The 21,578-nt window shown below is 49.6% G+C and overlaps 3 protein-coding genes across 3 annotated transcripts; 1 reads left to right on the forward strand and 2 right to left on the reverse strand.

Annotated features, from left to right (window-relative positions):
* Positions 1–5,160: 5,160 nt before the first annotated feature.
* LOC147987321 (uncharacterized) lies at positions 5,161–5,916 on the reverse strand. Its single transcript, XM_087542348.1, has one exon. The coding sequence runs from the start codon at positions 5,914–5,916 to the stop codon at positions 5,161–5,163; it is 756 nt and encodes a 251-aa protein (XP_087398474.1).
* A 3,184-nt stretch (positions 5,917–9,100) lies between these two features.
* On the forward strand, positions 9,101–9,818 carry LOC125534407 (uncharacterized). Its single transcript, XM_048697649.2, has one exon. It carries the CDS (start codon positions 9,195–9,197, stop codon positions 9,483–9,485), a length of 291 nt encoding a protein of 96 aa, XP_048553606.2. The 5' UTR covers positions 9,101–9,194; the 3' UTR covers positions 9,486–9,818.
* Positions 9,819–14,994: 5,176 nt separating this feature from the next.
* Positions 14,995–19,834, reverse strand: LOC125538252 (G-type lectin S-receptor-like serine/threonine-protein kinase At4g27290). Its single transcript, XM_048701527.2, has 7 exons — positions 18,401–19,834; positions 17,746–17,856; positions 17,516–17,640; positions 17,164–17,380; positions 16,012–16,249; positions 15,797–15,929; positions 14,995–15,650 (listed from the first exon to the last, which is right to left on the reverse strand). Exons 1-7 carry the CDS (start codon positions 19,809–19,811, stop codon positions 15,291–15,293), a joined length of 2,595 nt encoding a protein of 864 aa, XP_048557484.2. The 5' UTR covers positions 19,812–19,834; the 3' UTR covers positions 14,995–15,290.
* Positions 19,835–21,578: the final 1,744 nt, after the last annotated feature.

Here is a 21,578-nt window from a genome sequence, read left to right on the forward strand (position 1 = left end):
AGTAATTTGTTTACCCACCGTATACTATTTTCAAAGAGAAGCCTCTAGTGAAAACTATGGCCCCCAGGTCTACTTCTATCATATATTAAAAATACCTAAAAATACCTCGCTGCAATTTTATCTTATTTATCTTATTTTGTATTTTTGTTCGATCTATCTATCCATCACCATACAATTTAATCTTGCAATTAATCGCCAAGGGATTAACAACCCCTTGTTCGCGTTGGGTGCAAGGATTTGTCATTTTATGTGCAAGTACTACTAACAAGGTGTTGCTTGATTCTTCTACTGGATTGATAACCTTGGTTTCATAACTGAGGGAAATACTTATCTCTCCTGTACTACATCATCCCCTCCTATTCGAGGAAAGACCCAACACAGCTCACAAGTAGTAGGGCGCTTCGCCTTTTACTGACTTATAAAGAGAAGAATGGGACGAACCAAAACTCCTACGATCTCCTTCCGCTCCAGCGCCCAAACCTCCCAAGCCTTCACACCCCCAATCCCATTCTCAAGCCTAAAGCTTTCCTCAAGCTCCCGCGTCTGTACCAATGGTCGATGCCGATCTGAAGGGGAGGTGGGTAGCCTCCAAGGTCACTGATGCCACCATCGCCGAGCTCCGCGCGGCGGGATACATCCCCACCGATGCCGCCTACAGGGCCCCAGAGCCCGGCCAACGCGGCCCCACTCCCAATGCTGGGGACCAGGTGTTCTTCATCCCCCACCCTGTCCGAGGTCTAGGGTTCCCCTTATCCGAGAGCAGGAGAAGAAGAGAGAGGGTCTTCGGATACACATGGGTTAGAGGCTTCCGGAGGCCCTCCTCGTTAATGGGCCGTCAGTTTGGCCCATGGACTAGGCGAGCTAGGCCGGGACCCCCTAGTCCAGGACACCGTCACCAGGGTAGGAATATTATTCTCCCAACCCTATCTCCGTTCTGTTTATGTGATTTTCACTAGCGGTGGGCGTGTGGAGCCATGTATTCGGCGGGTTTTCCAGTATCAGATTGGACTACGTATTTGGTGGATCCATTTGGATTCATCTGACTTTCGTGGTTTTCAGAGTTTCTACGAGCCCTTATCGGCAGGTTTTTTCTCCGAGGTGGCGTCTCTTGGTCCGGCCGCTCCTTCTACATGGTTCTGACTTCCAAAAAGTTTGCTTCGCCAAGGTAGAGGCCCAGAGGTGGCATCGAGTTAGGTTCACGGCGTGCCGCCGGTGGAAGCAGGAAGAAGGAGATTTAGGCACCCCAAGATCTTAAATGTACTAGTAGAATGCCCGTGCGTTGCTACGGGCTACAATGCATATAAATGAATCAAACAAATGATTAAGGTATTCTCCAAGGACGAAATTCATTTCTCCCTCATACGTCCAGGCGTGTTCAAACATCAAACATGCGCCTATCGGGCTCCCCACAATCCAACCGTCTGTATAGTCTGGGCTCCTCCAAATCCATCACATATGTGTGGAAGAAATGTGGTTGTCCAGACTATCCACCATGTTATCTCCAACACACGACCCCAACACAAAAACTCAACCCCACGACACACCCTTCCATTTCCCCGTCAGACCTTACCCTTCCCGCTCAGTTTCCCGTCATAGCAGGACATTTTTCGCTAGAGCCCTCTCCTTTTAAACCGGATGACGCGCCTCTCTCCTCCTTAGACCATTACTACTCTTCCTCCTCCTCTTCCTCGGACTTCAAGAATATTTCAAGTAATATGCATAAAGAGATGTTGAGCCAAAAGGCACCATGCAGGGCAAAGATATTTGGATTGCAGTAAATATTCTAGTAGGTTTGTATGCGATTGCACGTCCATCATTTATATATTATTTCCCCTTTGCCCCATAGATAATAAATGAAACAAAATTTCCATTTCTTCTAGCTATGACCGAAACTGCCACCCCTCATAAATCGAAGTAGGGGGGGGGGGGGCACATGGGGGGCAAAAGTGTTTGAAATAGACGCCTTGGGAATCATGTATTTTTCTGCAAGTATTACATGCATATCTCTAGCCTGTTAAGAAACCAAGTTTTAAAACAATTGGTATAGAATAGTATGCCATACATCATGGTGATGACAAGATACGTATTTTGAAATTTGGTATAATGGATAAATTCAATATATGAGCATAATAGACCATGTTAGGTAGAATCCCGAGTGAGTGAATCTACGTTATAAACTTCATTATCGACCATGCATACATATTATGTGCTAGCCGAGTTGAGTTTCTTGGGAACTCAGTAAAGCCAAATAAACTCAGCGGTGCATTTTCCGAGTTCCGTCCATGGTAGAGGGGACTCAGCTGATTTATATCCCATAGTCCTCATTTGGAACAGCTGTGAAATATATAAGGTATGCAAGATGATCAGTTTAGAATGAAGTAGATAATTAGATAGAAAAGGAAAGAAATGAAATGAGGTAGAATTAACTTCCAACAGAGTCACATTGCACTACTGAGACTAACTGAATTTTTACTACTCCTACTTAACTGGCGCCATTTTAAGTGGCGCATAGTTCGCTTCAGATTCAGATTCTAAACAAAATAATGATGTGTGGGTGTGTGTGGGTGTGGGTGTGTGTGTGTGGGGGGGGGGGGGGGGGGGGAGGGGGGGGCGACTTCATTATTTAAATGCACCCCCTGTTTGGAATTTGAAAGAATTATCAACAACAACAACAACAACAACGAAGCCTTAAGTCCCAAACCATTTGGGGTAGGCTAGAGGTGAAACCCATAAGATCTCGCAACCAACTCATGGCTCTGGCACATGGATAGCAAGCTTCCATGCACCCCTGTCCATAGCTAGCTCTTTGGTGATACTCCAATCCTTCAGGTCTCTCTTAACGGACTCCTCCCATGTCAAATTCGGTCCACCCCGCCCTCTCTTGACATTCTCCGCACGCTTTAGCCGTCCACTATGCACCGGAGCTTCTGGAGGCCTGCGCTGAAAGAATTATCAAGTCACCATAAATTCGCGAGGCAACCTTTTACAAGGGAATATCACGTATATTTGTTGAAATGAATGATCAATAATAAACTCCATACAGTTTCTCTCCTAAGAATATCTAAGACATGAATCTGAAGAACAACAAGCACCTGGACGTCCTCCATGGTGACACTTCAATTGAGGTTGGGGATGTGCAGCAACATTTTTTTCGGAAGTAAAAAATTCATGGCTGATCCGTACAAGGACATGCATAAGCAAATAAGAGTAATATAAAAATATAATATTTTGTCTTGCTGAGATGGCTTCCTACCGAAATATGTGTCATTTCTTTTTTATTGCAATATCTGAGCCCCTCCATTTACCATCTACTCCCTCTAGTGATCTAAACGGGTAGGGATCTAAATGGTCTTATAATTATTTACAGTGGGAGTAGTTTGTTAGTGGCAGTTCGAAGTCCTTCCTTCAGCATATGAGGTGGAGGCTCAAATCCGGCTAGACCTTCCTCCGAACCCAACAAGTCTGGATTGACACCACCACCTTTCATTGCTCACATTAGAATATCAAAACCTGAGAAATGCTTACTTATATGCATGCATCAAGGCATGCACTCAGAATTAAAAAAATAGGAATTAAATCAGCTACAATATTTTCTTCTAAGGTAAGCAATATTTTTGTATGACAATTTCCACTATTACATATACGAACATAGTAGCAGAACAAATATCCTGGTGAAATGCGCCATGCATGTTACACCAAGTCTAATATTAGGACAACCTCTCATGGGCACAATCAACTCAGTACAGACTCGGGATTTTCTTCTCGGATGCATAATGAACATCATTTGCCACAGGGGCAGATTTTAGCCTGTTCAAAAGAAAAAGCATCATACTATGTCAATACTTGGACCAAAATAACTACACATGTGACGGTTTTACCCCTTGATTGATAAACAATATTTCTCGATAAAGATTGATAAACACTATATAACTACATAGAACAATGGGGGGCTACACACATTCAATATGTTGTGACAAGCTCTTGAAATCATTGATGGTCATCCTAATGTTCATACAGTGTCATAATCTATGCTACTGAAGCCTGTATACTCAAGCAGCGTATACTGAACGATTCAAACAAATAATGCCTTGAACCAGTTCATATATGCCTTGAAATTAAATGTGTGTCATATATTAAAGCATGTCTTCCTCTCGATTCCTTCCTCTTTCACAACCGCAGCTCACGCCTCTAGTGTTCCATTACTGGGCAAAGTTCTATTATTAGCCAGTTTGATGATAAGTAATACTTGGGTCTATATAATGTATTGTTGTAATGTCTAAGAAAGTCAGAAGAAAATAAAGTGACAAAACGTTGTGTTGTTCAGCAAGTGGAACTAACAGAATGGGAGATCCACTTGAAATCTAATACACACATAGACAACCATGCTTTTTGTAGTAGTGCAGAAGCTGTTGCATCTTAAGGCGAATGCTTTTTTAAGGTAAAATGAATCATCTGGAAAAACAATTAATATAGTCAAATTTGCAATATATATGATTCGAAGTCAAGGAATTTTACATCGGAAGTCATGGATCAATGAGTATTTTGTTCTCATATCTTCTCCGCATTCATCGTATTCAGGAGATATATTTTGATTACTTAGGGCATCTCCAGCCGTTGGCCCCCCAGGGGGCGTCTAAAAGCGCCGCCTGGGGGTGAGCCGGCGCAAAAAATGGCCCTGGGGGCGAGTCGGCCCCCAGGGCCGCCTCAGGCGCGTATTAAAAAACAAAAAAAAAAGAACGTTCGGTGAAGTTATGATAAAAACTAGTTAAATTTCGGCCAAACATTACAAATTTCGGCGAAATTCGTCCAAACATTACATTAACCTAATCTAAAAAAAGAAAGGGGGAAGTCGTCGCCGCCATCGCCGCCATCGTCGTCGTCGGCCTTCTCCTCCTTGACGCGGGCGCCCCTGCCCGGCGTCGCCATGGCGAACAGGCGGCGGCGCGTCGTCATCGTCGCTGCTGTCGCATAGGACGACGACCCCGCCTTCCTCGCGACCGCGTCGGCGCTCCTCGAAGCGGCGAAGGGCGGCGCGCTGGCACTCCTCCTTCTCGCGGTGCGCCTTCTCCATCGCAATGGAGTCTTGGCGCGCCCATTCGAGGGCGGCGTCGTCGTCGTCGGCGAACTCGGCCTTCACCGGCGCCAGACCCGGCTCCGTCTTCACCGGCGCCAGACCCGGCTCCGTCTTCGGCTTGACGAAGCGCGGAGGAGCCCCCGACGAGGGGGCGCGCCGGCCGCCCTCGTTGATGACGATGCCGGTGCTGCGAGTGCGCCGGCCGAGCGGCGTCTCCGCCGCGGGCTCGGCCTTGACGCCGAGCAGCGCCGGAGAGCCGGAGGAGTGGGAAGAAGAACGGGACGACGAGGAGGAAGAAGAGGATGCGCCGAACCTTCTTGGAGCCCATGGCCCGGTGCGGCGGTGCTGCGCCGGGGCGGCCGCCCTCGCCGGGGGTACGCCAACGGCGGGTTGTTGCCACCCTCGAGGTGCGTGAGCACGCCCTCGAGTGTGCGGCCGGGGACGCCCCACCAGAGGTAGCGTCCCTCGCTGTTCTGCCAGCTGCCGTCGACCACCGGCGCGCCGTTGGTGGACGCCAAGCGCTGCTGTTGGCGGCGCTCGAAATACGCCGCCCAGGCCGCGTGGTTGTTGGCGGCGTACTGGGGGAGGGAGAGCTCGGCGTCGGTGAGGGACGCGCGCACGATGTCGACCTCCTCGGTGAAGTACCTCGGGTCCACCGCGGCGTCGGGCACCGGGGGAATGGGCACTCCCCCGACGCTGAGTCTCCACCCCGTCGGCCCGGCGCGCATGTCCGGCGGCGCCGGGATGTTCGCCTGGAACAGGAGCCACGACTCCTGTTTGCGCAGCGAACGGCGGCCGAAGCCGTTGGCCGCCGCCGTATCTCCGAGGAAGCGCTCTGCCATGGCGAAGGCGGGGCTGGGCGGGCTCGGAAGAGGTAGAGGGAGGGGCTGGGCGGCGGCGCTCGGGGAGAGGTAGGGAGAGGAAGGGCTGGACGGCGACGAGGGGCGGGGCTGGTGTGGGCGCAGGTGAGCGGAGGCCGCCGGCTTTTATAGCCGGGCCGCGCCCGTGTGTACGCGTGCGAGGGAGTGGAGGCATCGGCTCGCCGTCCCGTGAACGCGCCGCCCGTGAGGAATCAATGGCAAGGCTGACGTCAGCCTTGCCATTGATTCCCCGCGGGAACCGAGGCCGTTGGGGGAAGACGAGGCGCCGAGTCGCTGATGCGGCTGGCCCGCGTCTTTTTCGCGCCAAAACAGCTCGCCCCGGCGCCCCCGGGCGCCCCCAGCGCGCCGGGTTCGGCTTGGATCCGCCGGCGCTGTTTTCGGCTCAAGCCGGCGAAAATCGGGCTCCTAGAGGCGCGACTGGGCCGTTTTTTCGGCGCCGACGCGAAAATATCGCCTGGGGAGGCCTTCCTGGGGCGTAGCTGGAGATGCCCTTATAGTTGACACTTCTTACCCATGGGCATCGATGAAAGTGACAGAAATCCTTGCATTTTCTGGAGGAAGAACAACATGCATGATTGTATTTGGAAAAGCCACCAACTAATATCATTGCAAAAGCGTTTCATAAAACTAATAAAAATTCTAGTAGAAAATACATTATGGAAAATGCTACCTTTGTTACTGCATGTGACGATCAAATTGTTGGTCCCTAAAGCAATGCAGAACATTATTAGAGTTGCCAAAAAAATAGTTCATAGCTTTTTAATGGGTGCGAAACAGATTAGGAAGGAGCGTCAAAGGGAGGTTGCCTGTGACGACCCGGATGAATCCTCGGAAATGAAATAGTAGGGAAAGCAGAACTTGCTTGGTTGACCCTGCAAGCACCCAATAACTCATCTAACACGAACAAGACACTGAAACCTCGAGCAGGAGACATACTATGGCAAGGGAAATGCACGCCACAAGCAAAAGGTCCATCAAAATGTGCTGCGTACCTGCTCCTCCCAGTAGGCAATAGGTTCTCCTTGTCCAGGCTCTCGACGGAGCCGACGGAGGTGGAGGCGGTGTGCCCCTCAAGTGGAGAAGCGCGCCATAGGCGGTGCGGAGGCGCAACCACGCCAATTGCGCCATCCCGATGTCGTCGGTGAGGCCACTCTCTCTTACCTCTCGCATAGCCCACTGCCGCCACCACTGTCGCTCGCGGACAGAGAGGGCGGAGTCGCTCGCAGACAGAGAAACGGGAATGGCTGTCATGGGAGGAAGGAGAGGAGACCCTAACCTGCTGAGCTCGCTATCACCTGCGTCAAGTATGGCGGCTCTCCGCCGCAAAAGAGAGGTGAGGGTTTAGAGCATCTCCAGCCGTGGGCGAGCCGGCGATATAATCGGCTCTGGGGCAGTTGGGCACCCAGCCGTCGCCCCCAGGCGCCGATATTGGCCCATTTTTTGCGCAAATGAGCCCGCTTTTCAGCCCACTTTCGGTGAAAAATGGCTCAATATCGACGCGAATCGGCTCATATTCGGCGTGGTTCAGCGTGAATTCTCAACATAAGTAATTTTTTATCACATAGTTCATCACAGAAAATCAATAGAAATCAAATAGTTCAATACAAATAATATAGTTCAACGAATAAAAACTCATATTTCATCACACGTCGAGCTAGGCGTCGCTCTTGAGACTCCATAGGTGCTCCACCAGATCCTGCTGTAGTTGTTGATGCACCTGTGTGTCTCGGATCTCCTGACGCATATTGAGGTAGGCAGTCCAGGTTGCCGGTAGCTGGTGATCAACTTGGGCAACAGGACCTGACTGTAGTATAGTTCAGTGTCAAACACTGGCTCTTCTTGCTCGCTCTTAATGATCATATTGTGCAAGATGACACAACAAGTCATGATCTCCCACATTTGATTTTTCGACCAAATCCGTCGAACACCTGGCGGGCGTGGTGGGCGCACACCCACCGGTATACCGCCTTGCGCGGCCGGAACGCCGGAAAAGTTGCCCGTACGGTGGTGGAGAGGCTGCCGCGGCGAAACCTCCTCTCTTTTTCGACGGGAAATGGTCTATCTAGAGGTGGTGGGCGGCGCCTGGATCGGCAGGGTGGCGGCTGAGCGCGCGGGGGTGGAAGGCGAATTTGGACGATTGGCTTGACTTTTCGCATGACAGTGTGGCCCATGCGTGTTTTTCCCTTGCGCTGGAGCCCCCGAGTGCCCCCAGTGCGCCGGGTTCGGCCTGCGATCGCCGGGCCTAATAACGGGCCGAGACGGTGGATTTCGGTGTCTTGAGGGCACGAGTGGAGGGTTTTTCAACGCCGGCGCATAAAAAGACGCGTGGGGCTGTTGGGGGCACGGTTGGAGATGCTCTTAGAATCAGATTGATATAACTGGCATATGGGCGCAAGAAATTTTGGAAGGAAGATATTGATTAGGTGGGATCACATGCACATAACTAGCGTCCTTAAATTGTGCGATCTGCCTCGTATGGCAAGAAAAGTCCGTAATAAAAACCAGATCCAGAAGGAGGTGTGGTTTCTTTGGATACAATCTGTGGTTTGATGCCTTCCTTTGATTGTTTTGATTGGTGGTGCGCAGGGGGTGAGTTTCCTTGAGTAAAACCTGGTGGAGTGACCTGTTCCTTTGATCGGAAACGAGCGACCTACTTTCTTTTGAAAGAAATCGGTGGGAGCGAGAAGTCATGCGAGGGGGGCGAGGGAACGAGCGAACGAAACAAAGTACGTACCGTGATATTAGGAGTAAAGATTTTTCATAATTATTTTTGTATGGCTGTGTTTGTAACTACATGTTGTACTTGATATATGGCCCTTGACCTTCCTAAATAAAAATAAATGTAAAAAAGTAGAATTAAATAAATTTAAAGCAAGTACCGGCGCTACTGCTCACACCAAGTGGATGGTAGAACACTGAGCTCAGCACAGTGGCCGCACCCAACCTGTGACACAAGCGGCACGCCGCATTTCCCAGCCTCGGCGTCCGCTAGCAACCTGAGGGGCAAGGCCGCCGGCCGCTGCACCCGGTTTCCGCCCACGAGTCCACAAACCATGCGCGCGCCCGTACATACTACTACGAGGCAGCGACGGCCGACGCGTACGGTTACATGCCAACATCGGCATGCATCTATAAAACTACCGTGAGGAACACCGCCATGTCGCAGGCAGCTGAGCACACTTACACACGGCATCGAACGAATCACTCACTGTGGTATCTACAGTCCTACGACCGATCAGATGGCGAGCGGCAGCGGCAAAGCCAAGGCATCGTCGTGGGCGGCGGCGATGGGCGTGGGTGCGGGCACGGTGGAGGCGTTCAAGGAACGGCATGCCGGGCTGTGCCGCTGGAACCACCATGTGTTCCCATGCGTCAAGCAGCGCGCCGACACCGCGGCCGCTGGAAACGGCAAGGGCAAGGTGGCACCCGCTGCCGACGGGGCGGCGGCGAGGAGGCGGAAGGCGAGGCAAGAGCAGGAGGAGGAGCTCCGGACGGTCATGTACCTCAGCAACTGGGGACCCAACAACTAGCAAGCAGATCACTCATTACGTACTGTATTGGTTAGGGTAGATTGGTGTGCTGCAATAGTTCGTGCTACTGGATGAACATGAACTCAGCATCGATATTGCACAGCTTGTGTCCATAAGGGCATCTCTAACAGTTTGTATGTTAGTTTGTTGGTAAAATATGTCATGTCATCAACCGACACCTTAACATACAACAACTTCAATGGGTTGTATTTAATTTGCTCAATAGGATGTGAGATAATAAATAAGGTGCTCTCTCATTCTACATTGGAGCTTGTGTAAGGGGTGTTGGTTCATGTACATACAACCTTCCCCTCTTTTCTCATTTATTGTATGACACATCATCAAAAATTCTATGTAGCAAAGTCTATCAATAACCATCTTACAATCATTGAAAATGCCCTAAAACAGTACAGGTACACGAACCAAGAGCTTCGGGTTTTCCGCGAACGAGCGATCGAGTCCCGCACTCCAGTGCGTGAACTTTCGGATCAGTGAGAAACATTCAGCGTGGATATGCATGTCCCGGCTATTAAAGGAGGCAGGCAGCACTGGCCAACCCCATCACCGTCTCTCATTTCCTCTCCTCTCTGCACATCCGACGGGGCGAAGGTAGCAGGTGGTTCTTGGCAATGTGTTGTAGCCAATATGTGTGGCCGCCTCCTCAACTACCTCAGAAACAGTAGCGGCTCCTCATCCTCGCGCACGTACATGACAGTGCCGAGCAGGCGCGTTGGGATCATTGTGACAGGTCGGGCGCCATTCGCCACATCGCGCCAGACTGAGTCCTTGCCGAGCTAGACCTTTCGTCGGCCTGGGCCGAGGATCGGTCCAAGACCATAGCGAAAACGTCAGCCCGACGCCGTCGCCACCTCAACGACCACCTCATCAGAATTGAGATGGCCGAGTCCCTGCGCACCCGCGTGTGTCCTCGGTGGTACGAGCAAATGCAAGGCCATGGGCAGGTGGATCGGGGCGGCATCCACGGTCAACGCGCCCATGCGGCAAACGGCGGCTGGCCAGGGCGGACATGACCCCTACGGGCCCTTCCGTCGTTGGATAGACCACGACGACTCTGACAACGATGCCGATGGAGGGGACGGCGATGAAGGTGTCGCTGGCCAGAGAGGCCATGTGTTTGAGGTCACCGTCCACTATCGTGTAGTATTTTTTTCCGAAAGGGAGCTTGAAACCACCTGCCTCTGCACCTAAGAATGCACACAACCATTTTTATTAGAGAAAAGTATACTTTTCGTCCCTCAATTTTTAGTAAAGTCTAGATTTAATCTCTCAATTTCTAAACCGGATGAGTTGCACCGTTAACTCTTTAAACCGGACATGTTTCGTCCCTTGACTCAGCAAAAGCAGTTTTCATGCTAACTCTGCGTGGTTTTGACTGTTCAGCGCTCTCTCCCTCTCTCATCCTATCTCCGGTCAGCATTTCGTCGAGCAGTTTCTGTGCGCCTGCGTCGCCACCGGCAGCAGAGACAAAGCGGCCGCACGGAGCGCCATGCAACCACTGGCATGTTGGCGGGGACGGAGTGGAGCTCAAAGGCAGGAGCAATGGCATGGACCGTCGAAACGCCTCCATGCTAGCTGGCGGCAGCCACATGCCCGCCTTCACGCTGATGCCCACAACGCGTCCCTCCGTGACCGCCATGGCGCATGCCCTCACAACCTTGGCGGTGTACATGCAGACGAAGCCAGCGAAGCGCGGGTCTCTGCCTCCTTCACCGCCTACTTCACGCATCAACTCGTAGCATGCGTACGTGTGCTACTCATATGTTCTGGCCAGGACGGATCGAAGCGATAAAGGTCCTGACTCCTGTACGTGCGTGTCTAGGCGGGCGGGTAAATCATTCAGCTAGACGGTGAACAATCGTCCAGAGCAACGTGCGACTGGGCCTGGTCGGTGAGCACCAGTTAGCGTCGCCGATGACAGTGCCGCACTCGCTTACGCCATGCTCACCGTACTTTGCAGTTCGGAAGCTTATGTAGCCTCCGTGCTTCGCTCTGCCGCGCGAGCTGCGCCCTGCCATTAGTGGTCATGTTGGCCTCCGTGTCATTGACTGCTCCCGTGAATGCCACCGCGCCTTGCCTGCAGTACCGCCGCGCTGCCGCGGAGGCGCTGTGGCTAGGCTCCGAGCCTCCGACGGGAGGCCTGCAAGTGCAGCCTTCGAGGTGGTGGTGGAAGTGCAGGCGCACTGCAAGTGCTCGACAAAATGCCTATAAAAACTGGATGAGAAGGACAAAAGAGAGAGAGAGCGCAATATTGCCACATGGGAAACGATTGGTCAAAACCATGCTGACTCAGCATGGATACTGCTTCTTTGAGATCAAAGTAGAGAGACCAAATCTGAACTCTGCTAAGAGTTGAGAGACGAAAAGTATATTTTTCTTTTTTTATTAACTTATTCAACAAAGTCTGACAAAACAAAAACATGAATCTACTCAAAGCCATCTATTTGACTACCTCTGTTGGCTATATCGACTAGCTTGATGAAGTGCTTGACCTTGTGCCATAGCACCATCTAATCCAGTGGCCTCCCCAGACCGTCCACCGACGAATCAAGAATACCAACCGGTTGTAACAGAAGCTCAGCACGCATCGCATGCACATACTCTAGGCTCTGCCACCACCATCTTTCGTTGTCCCATCGTCGGGAGGGATCAATGCACCGACCTTGCCAGCCTCTCTCACATCGACGCCTCCACGACGGCAGACAGCGCCATCCTCCTGCGCAAGTCCATGTACAAACATCCAGCGCCGAGACTCCACTCCGTCATGCTGCCGAGATCCGTCGTCTTCGATGCGGTAAATGAAACACTGCTCCACCACTTGTCTCTCCCATCTGGCAGCTGCTCCAAAAACGATGCCCCCATGAAGGAGAGCAACGCTGAAAGCGCTGCCATCGTCCGATTCGGGAAAACCGGTTCTAGGTGTCACTCGGAGCGAAAATGCGGCCATTGCCCGCCATGACGGGAGTCGTAGCACGGTTTTCATCGGCAGCATCGCCTCCCCACTCAACGTCAGGGCTGGATGCGAGATGCCACAACTAGTCGGCCAACCACCTCCGGCGAAAGAGATGGCCACCACCGCCATGCCTAGGGTCGGAGCCCCTGACATCCTCGTGTTGCGGGTCTAGCCCAAAAGCCACTTGTCGTCGCCGGATCAGAGTAGATGCACGACAACCTGAGGTGCGGCCCGTTGTAGCCCATCTGGGCCCAGATCGGGCGCCCTAGTTGCCACCGCGGAGATCTCGTCGTTGCCGCCGACCCACGCCACTTCCCTTGATCCGGTCGGAGTGGATCGCCGCCACCCAGATCTGATCGCTGGCTGAGGAGAATTGCCGCCACCGCCGCCGCTGCGGCACACAAGCTTAGCCTGCAGTACCTCGGCGTCGGCAGCGGGAGGAGGGATCCGTCACTGGTGGCGGCCGGCGGAGTTGCCCCGGTAATTTGCGTTTGAAATGTGACAAAGTTTGATGTGATTGGATGACGGCTCTTGTATCCGTGCCCCGTTTAAGATACGCCGTTGGAGATGCCAAAACATTCTACTGGCCAATACGACATTGGTGCAATCCTGGGGACCGGAATAACACGATAAGCCGAGATGAAATGTCCCCATCTATGCCACCCACCAGGTTCCCGTAAAACCTGTGTGCTGCACAAGCGAAACAAAAAGAGAACCATACGTCGCACTCTCCCTCCCACAGTCTCTGTCCACGCACGACCGTTTCAGAAGCTTCGTCCTCGCGTGAGACGTGACAGATTGATGGTTTTGGAACCCGACCGTACCACAGAGCACCACGATATGCGCCGCCCTTTGCTCCCATATACAAACCCCACACCCATCACCACCGTAGTTCAGAAGCGGCAATCCATTTCCTTGATATTTTCCTCAAAGAGATGAGCCTGAGGCACGCGAGCAGGGTGCTGCTGAGGGCGGCGCAGGCCGTCGCGAGGGCGAGGCTGCAGCCGGCGACGGCGTCCAAGTCCGCCATGCCGCCGGCTGCTGGAGCTCTGAAGCCACCGGTGTCGGGAGCCGCACTCCAGCCGCAGCAGGCCACCAGGCGGCTCTCCGGCGGCCTGGCGGACGCGTCGACGCAGAGGGCAAAGACGATCAGGAGGAGGGCCGAGAAGTCCGAGAACGTGATGCACCTTGTGTGTTGGGGACCCAACTAGCCCGTGCTAGCTGGTCGTTCGTTCTCGAGTATCGAAGACACGATGATAGGAGCATACGAGTTGGTGGCTGGATCTACTCTCCGTCTCTCCGTGTATGCATGTAAACGTAGAGGAGATGTAAAATTAGGACTGTAATAGCTGTTCGTTCACTGATGCACACTTGTTGCGGGTTGGTGGCTGGATCTACTCTCCGTGTATATCCAATATTCACAACAATAATATACTTGCAAGAGCAGCTCACTACAATATTAATTCCACCACATAATCATGAATATATCAAATAACTCATGTGTGTCATGCCTTCAATGCCAACACAACCAAACCACACCAAACTTGAGCAATATATGCCAATAGAAGGCAAGCACAGGAGCAACAACCAATATGATAAGAAAAACACCAAATCAATGGGATACACATGGATTTACATGAAACCCCCTTTGCAGCGAAAAACCACGGGCAAGAGCAAACAGTCTTTAACTACATAGATGAATAAAGTGCAAGGTTCTTTTTTTTTTTGAAAAGGAGGAATGCCCTTGGCCTCTGCATCAATAGATGAATAAAGTGCAAGGTGGAAGCCAACAATTAAGGGAGGCTCCAAATCCCAAATTTTAATACTCTAATTGGGGTGAATTTGTATATCAAATAGTCTCACTCTTCTCCTTACCCTAAAACTCTTAATAGAACAAACAAGCTCAACTATCTTTCCGTTCTTGAGCTTGGGAAGATGCCTATGCAAATAGCTTTGCAGGAAGCCCCCTCAGCTTGCTAACTATGTCAAACAATCCTTATTTCAGTCTACAACATTCGTAAGCATTGTTTTGCATGTCAGGGTGCCCATAATGACTTCCAAATGGTGAAATAAGATGTGTACGCTATCACATCCACCGTCCACAAGACTATTAATTGTGGTTTGCCACAGTGGTATTTATTTCTAATTAAATCTTTCCACACAACCTCCCCGTTAAGTAGCTTAAAAAGCCATTTGATCAAGAGACAATGGTCTTCTATAGTTAAAATCTTGAAGACTCAGTCTCCCGTTCTCTCTTGGGTTGCAGAGAATGCCCAATTTGACTACTTGTACTTCGGTTTCAAACTATCATTTTGTAAGATATATCTTGATTCCGGATAAATACCCAAAGAAAGGGGAGCGGTGGGCCTACAAAAAGGAGGAGGGAGTGATGGGGAACCTTAGTCTATATATTGCTCTGAGCTACCAAGTACCAGTCTCGCAACAATACTATCATTAAAGGATCGGTTTTCCTAAGAGCATGGATCATTCACGAGTCGAATTCGCTCTTTTGCAGTGCGTTTGAATCACGAACTAGAGTCGGACTCATTAACTGCTGATTTTTTTAAGGATTGTTCTAACCTCTTACAAACTTTCACCGCCACTTCAAAGAATGACAACAAAAACATAGGCATTTTGGTGAGCACCATCCACCAAGACGAGGATAGATGTTTACCCTTCCAACAACTCAGTTTCTTCTCAAGTCTTGCCTCCATATATGTTGAATCGCTATTCCGCATCTTTCTACAATGAATCAAGGTACCAATATATGCAAAAGAAAACGGTACCAACATCACAACCAAAAGGCTATGTGTAAATGATTCTTACATACGAACTTAATTAGATTGGTTGCTAGCTAGACAACAATAGCTGGATCGACTCGATGGCGATCTCACCTCAATTGTAGTGGGGTTCAAGTGATCAGTCTCAAGTTCAAGGGACGGATTCAAAGGCATGGCTATTCCGCTATCTAGTACCGATCTTCTGGGCCAATCAATTTGTGATGTTGTGCTCGTAAACATGGCCACAACTTCAGACATGGCTGGCCTATCATCTGCCATTTCCTGGACGCAAAGGAGCCCGATCTGGATACAACGTTCTAGCCCGGGCAGTATCTCAGGCTCGGATTTAGGGAGCAGCACAATTGTCATGTCGAGAAATTCGACGATCCTATTCTGCTCCCATAGTTCCCAGGCCTACCAAAAAAATTGTCAAGTTCCATTAGAGTATGTACATCTCAATCAAGAAATAAAACAAATGTAGAGCTTTGCAACACCAATATCAATATGAACCGTGCATGCACATGCAAAGAAACATGAATTTATAATTTACTTGGACTTACTTGGGAAAGAAGCCTTTGCAAGCTACCATTCCTTTGCCCGCTAAGAGTCTCTAGAAGAATAACTCCAAAGCTATAAACGTCGCATTTCAGCGTCATCTCCCCTCCCCGCACATACTCTGGAGCTGCGTATCCCCTTCATGGAACGCAGTAGTGTTAGGTATGTCGGATCTGCAACTTTTTTGTGTGGTGAATATACATATGTCTTTAATACTTACGGTGAAATAACAATTGTTTGATCAGGCCCAGTCCGATTATCCGCAAAAAGTTTGGCGGTGCCAAAGTCAGCGATTTTTGGCTTCCACTCATCATCAAGAAGAATGTTCCCGGGTTTAAGGTCACGGTGGATCACACTCTCGCCTGATCCTGCGTGGAGGTATGCAACACCATGAGCGATCTCGCGTAGTAATTCTAACCTTCTTGCCCAGTCCAGTGAAGCACGAAGATCAGGTGTGCCTGTCCAGTCAAATATAGATTGATTAGATGCCTAAATCTACTATATAGAAATTATGGATTAAAAACAAAACGCCTATGTTACTTCAAAATTTAACATCCAAATTATTAACTGACTCTCTGAAAGTTGCTTATAAACACTATCAAATCTCAAAGCACAATATGCTCTAAGAGGTTTCTAGAATGAAAACTTCCCTCTTGATTCAAAAAAAAAAAACTTGAAAGAAGGAAAACCATGCAGGTTGTATGTGAAGCACTCCCTCTGGTCCTTTTACTTCGCGTATTAGATTTGTGTCGAGTCAAATTTTACAAAGTTTGACCAAATACATACTGAAAAATACCTATACAATACCAAATATATTTTCCATGAGAATTCATTTGGTAATGAATCTAAAAATATTCATTTGGCATTGTGAATGTCAATACATTCTTTTTATAAGTTTGGTCAAAGTAGAGATGCATTGACGACAAGACTTATATGAAGACTAAAAAGGACAGGATGGAGTATATACCTACAAGCGTTTTCTTACAAAACATATGACGATCTATGACTAATAATAACCTATTTATAATATAATATAATGTGCGCACATACTGCTAATAATAATAATTCTTTTGTTACCAAAGTTGCACATATAAACCACGCAAATCTATATGTATGATTTTTCAGATTTGAAAAACCTTCTAAACACGATTTTGTCCTGCAGAGAAAATGTTAAGGTTGCCAAGCTAATGATTAGGGTGAAAACTGGAATTTTTTGGTGAACTTGGACTTAGGAGATCATGCATGTGCATGAGAAATTAATGGAACACGTGGACCTAGCACGCAATATATTTGTATGATCTTGTTTGGAACACAAGGATTCAACATTTAACTTTTCGTGAGAACTTGAGTAATTCCAGTAAGAAGGGAGTACCGAATATGTAGATGTTCAGACTCTTGTTCTTCATGTATTCGTATACGAGTATCCGCTCCTTGCCTTCATCACAGTAAGCGAGGAGACGAACAAGACTACCATGTCGAAGCCCAACCATTACTTCCACTTCTCTCGCGAAATCATTCTTGCCTTTTGTTGTCAATGCCGTTTGTTTAAGCCTCTTGACAGCAATAGTTCTTCCTTCAGGAAGCTGTCCCTGGTGATTTTAGAATTCGAGATGTCAAAAATTAGATTTGCCAATAGCTGCTTTTCTATATGCCAATGCCTTAAACAATGAGATGTTTTCCCATGAAGGATAACAACACACACACACACACACACATTGACGAACCTTGTAAACAATGCTAAATCCACCTTGCCCGATTATGTTACTTTTAGAGAAATTCCCAGTGACATCCTTTATAATTGCTAGACTAACTGAAGGAACCGCCATGGTAGGATTTTGAGGAATAGCACCTGCAAAACGAGCTTGCGTGCTTTACAACATTGCATTTACCATGCATTTCCATTTTCTCATTCATGCAAATAACAACAAGATTGAGCTAGTAGAGAATAATTTACCTATTATTCGGTTTTTCCTTCTCCACCAAATCATAAAGACGAGCAGAAGAATAGTAACAGCAGAAGGTAGAGTTGTGGCAACAAGTAGTGTTGGAAACCTTTTACGGCCACCTGTTTTTGGAGAAAAAAGATCAAAAATAAATTGAACATACATACTTAGAATCATTTAAATTTTATTTTTGCAGGTATCTTTTTTTAGTGTATTATCACAATTTATGTCATCTAATCATTGTTCCCCATCCAGAAACCTTGAAGTCTTGTACCCACACATGTCTTCACTTGCAAAATGTTGTAAAACAATATGAACTCTCTTAAATTTTGGAGAGAACAAAAAATCACATCTCATCGATTTTAACTCCAAATAAATGTGACCGGCTGGTTTCAAAATTTTGTAGAACTAAGATCAAATTTATACCAAGTTTTATGCTTTAAATTGCTTGAATTCATACTTTCTATTTTAATTTCAATTTATGATAATTTTGAAATCCTTCACAAATTCAGCTTTTCCACTGAATAATTTACTCCATAAAGCGGACCATAAGAATTAGTGTAACTTAGAATTTGAAATTATGAAATTTTATCTCCAATGAAAGGAGTAGGACTGAAGTTAACATTTGGGGCGAAAATGTAGTGTCCACCCATAATCTGTACATACCGATTTCTGATTTTGACAGCCTCAGGTAGAGATTCTGCCCTCTGTCGACGAGGCGTAGATCAACGATGCCATCCGCCCACATGACGCACCCGGCACCCTCGCCCCCTCCCCGAATATCGGCGGCGGCGTAGGCGAAGCAGGAGCAGTTGGCAAGGCACCTCGCCCTGCACTCTTCCAGCGTGACGCCCATATCCACCGACGCATTCTGCGTGTCGGGAAGCTTCATCCCTGGCACCACCTTGAATCCATCCGTCGTCGTCCCGCCGGTACAGTCCAGAGCCGCGTCTCGTCGGCACCCGTCGGAGTTATCCTTCACCACCAGCGCCGACGCGTTCGCGGCGCTGAACCCGGCGACACAGCCGCAGAACCCCGACGATGCCGCCTCGGGGTCGCAGAGGCCGAACGGGCCGCACTTGCCGTACTCGTCGCACGGGTCCCTCGGCCCCTGGAATATACGGTTCCACTCCCGGCTGCTCGCGTCCCACTCCAGCCGCTCCGCCTTGCCGGTGTGGTTCACCACGACGCGGGTCAGCGGCGCGCCGGCCGCGGCGGTGTACCCGTAGGTGGTCTCCCACGGGCTCGTCGTCACCAGCAGCGGGTACTTGCCCGCGTACGCACGCGCCTCCGGGACGCCGTTGAAGTAGATCCCGTTCCATGGGCCAGTGCGGTACGTCTTGACGTCGCGGTACCACAGGATGATCTCCGGTAACCCGCTGGTTTGCAGCATGCGGCGGTAGTCTCCCGGCGACGGGTCGTCGGCGGAGCTCCACGACGTGAGCTGCCACTCGCCTCCGGTCCAGAGGTTCTTGCCCAGCTTCATGCCGGGCAGCAAGGTGTCCGACGGCTGATCGAACGACTGCCACAGGGAGGCGTTGCTGCTGCCGTTGCGCACGACCAGGTTGCCGGAGTCGAGAAGCCGAACCGCCGCGGCGGAGGCGGGCAGGAAGCTCGAAGACCACGCCGTTCGTGTCCGGCGGGAGCCGTCGAGCAGGACGAGGCTGCCGACGTCGTTGAGCACCAGCGTGCCGGACTTGTCAAGGAGCGGCTGGTCGCGGTTGGCAACCCAGCAGACGGTATCGTTGGACACGGAGAACCATATGCCGAGGTACCGCTTGGTGGACGCCCCGGGAGAGAAGAACCCGAGGGTGAAGGAGCCGCCGGCCGAGACGAGCGTGTCGCCATCGGCGAGCTTCTGGCCCCTCTCGAGCTTGTCAGTGACGCCGGCGGCGGTCGAAAGGAGGAAGAAGCAGATCAAGAGCACCTGCAGTAGGAGACGTGCCGGCAGCTGCTGGTAGCTCTCATGGCGGATGGATGCTGGATGCCTCTTTCCACGGCACAGCTCATGCATGGACCATGGGATTGGGATGTATACCGCCGAATTGCGCGACCGTTTCAAAGCTAGACTGGTCATGTAATTAAGTTGTTACCCCTCTTGGACCGAGATCATAACATTTCAAAGTATACGTGCTCGTACTTGTTAATGTGGTCAGTAGTGTGCTACGTACTTGATAGAGATGGGACTAAAAATGTTTTCGTTTCTTTTTAGAGATTGAAATCCAAACAATTCCATTTGGCCGTTCAAGAGCAGCCAATTTTTCAAGGAAGTTGCAATCACCAGTTGATTTTTTCAGTGGTAGACGTGGCGCGTGTGGAGAGGATAACAGAGCAATCACAGTCATCGCAGAGATGAGAACTTAGCTCTTGCTCGTCTGAATAGTACAAGAAATAGTGTGGGTCTAGATGAATTCATTAGACTGGATCAAATTGCCACCCGTAGCCGCCATCTGATATGCCTATTGCTCTACTAGTAAGCAGAGTAAATGCAGAGCATGGCATCGATGGCTACATGCACGTGCTCCGTCCCTTCGAAAATACAAGGTGTACTGAACTTTTGACACATCAAACTTCTGTATATTTGATCAAGTTTATTCAGAAAAATATTGATATCTACAATACCAAGTCAGTATTATTATATTCATCATTAAATTATTTTCATATTTTACTAGAAAAAGTATATTTTTAGCCCTCAACTCTTTTGAAAGTATGAAGATGGTCGGACGAAATCACTATTCTGACCCTTTGAACGAACTTTGTCACAAAATGAATTCGACGTCAAATTATTTCACGATCTGACCCTTTTAGCAACGCCACAGCCCGCGGCGTTTCTGTCCAATATAGAAACGCCGAGGTAGCTAGCGTGTCTGACCAAAGAAGAAACGCCGTGGTAGCTAGCGTTGCGGACCAGGTAAGAAACGCCAAAGGCGCTGGCGTTGCAGCCCATCATGGAAACGTCAATGACCATGGCGTTGCTACCCTCTTTGGTCGTAATTAATTAGCCTTATTAATTAGGTTGTTCATCCAGGTTCCACATGCACATGAAAAAGGGCAGCAACGCCATGGTTCTTTGGCGTTTCTATGATGGTCAGAAACGCCAGCGCCTTCGGCGTTTCTTACCTGGTCCGCAACGCTAGCTACCTCGGCGTTTCTTCTTTGACCAGGAACGCTAGCTACCTCGGCGTTTCTTCTTTGAGCAGAAACGCCGCGGGCTATGGCGTTGTTAAAAGGGTCAGATCGTGAAATACTTTCACATCGAGTTCATTTTCTGACAAAGTTCGTTCAAAGGGTCAGAATAGTGGTTTCGTTCAAGATGGTCCCTCAACTCTAAAACCAGCAAAACTTAGTCCTTCAACTTTCAATATCGGATAAGTTTAATCAGCGACGCATGTACTGCTGCAGCATGGCGGGCATGTCCACGGCGACCTCCTGCACCGTCACGCCCACGCGGCCCACACACGCATGCTGGACCTGCAGCTCCGGTGACTAAGAACAGTCGCAGGCTTGTTGTGCCCGGTCTGGCCGCCGCGCAGTCCGCCTCCTGCTGCTACAGCATGCGTGTGGCCGCAGGGTATGCCGGCGACGTATTCTCCGGCTACGCCGCCAAGGTGAGCTCGGTGACTGATAACCCACAAGTATAGGGGATCGCAACAGCTTTCGAGAGTAGAGTATTCAACCCAAATTTATTGATTCGACACAAGGGGAGCCAAAGAATATTCTCAAGTATTAGCAGCTGAGTTGTCAATTCAACCACACCTGGAAACTTAGTATCTACAGCAAAGTGTTTAGTAGCAAAGTAATATGATAGTGGCGGTAGCGGCAACAAAAGTAAAGACAGCAAAAG

The sequence above is a fragment of the Triticum urartu genome, chromosome 2A (genome assembly GCF_056163025.1).
Source record: "Triticum urartu cultivar PI428250 chromosome 2A, HENAU_Tu73, whole genome shotgun sequence".
In the NCBI taxonomy this organism is placed as follows: domain Eukaryota; kingdom Viridiplantae; phylum Streptophyta; class Magnoliopsida; order Poales; family Poaceae; genus Triticum; species Triticum urartu.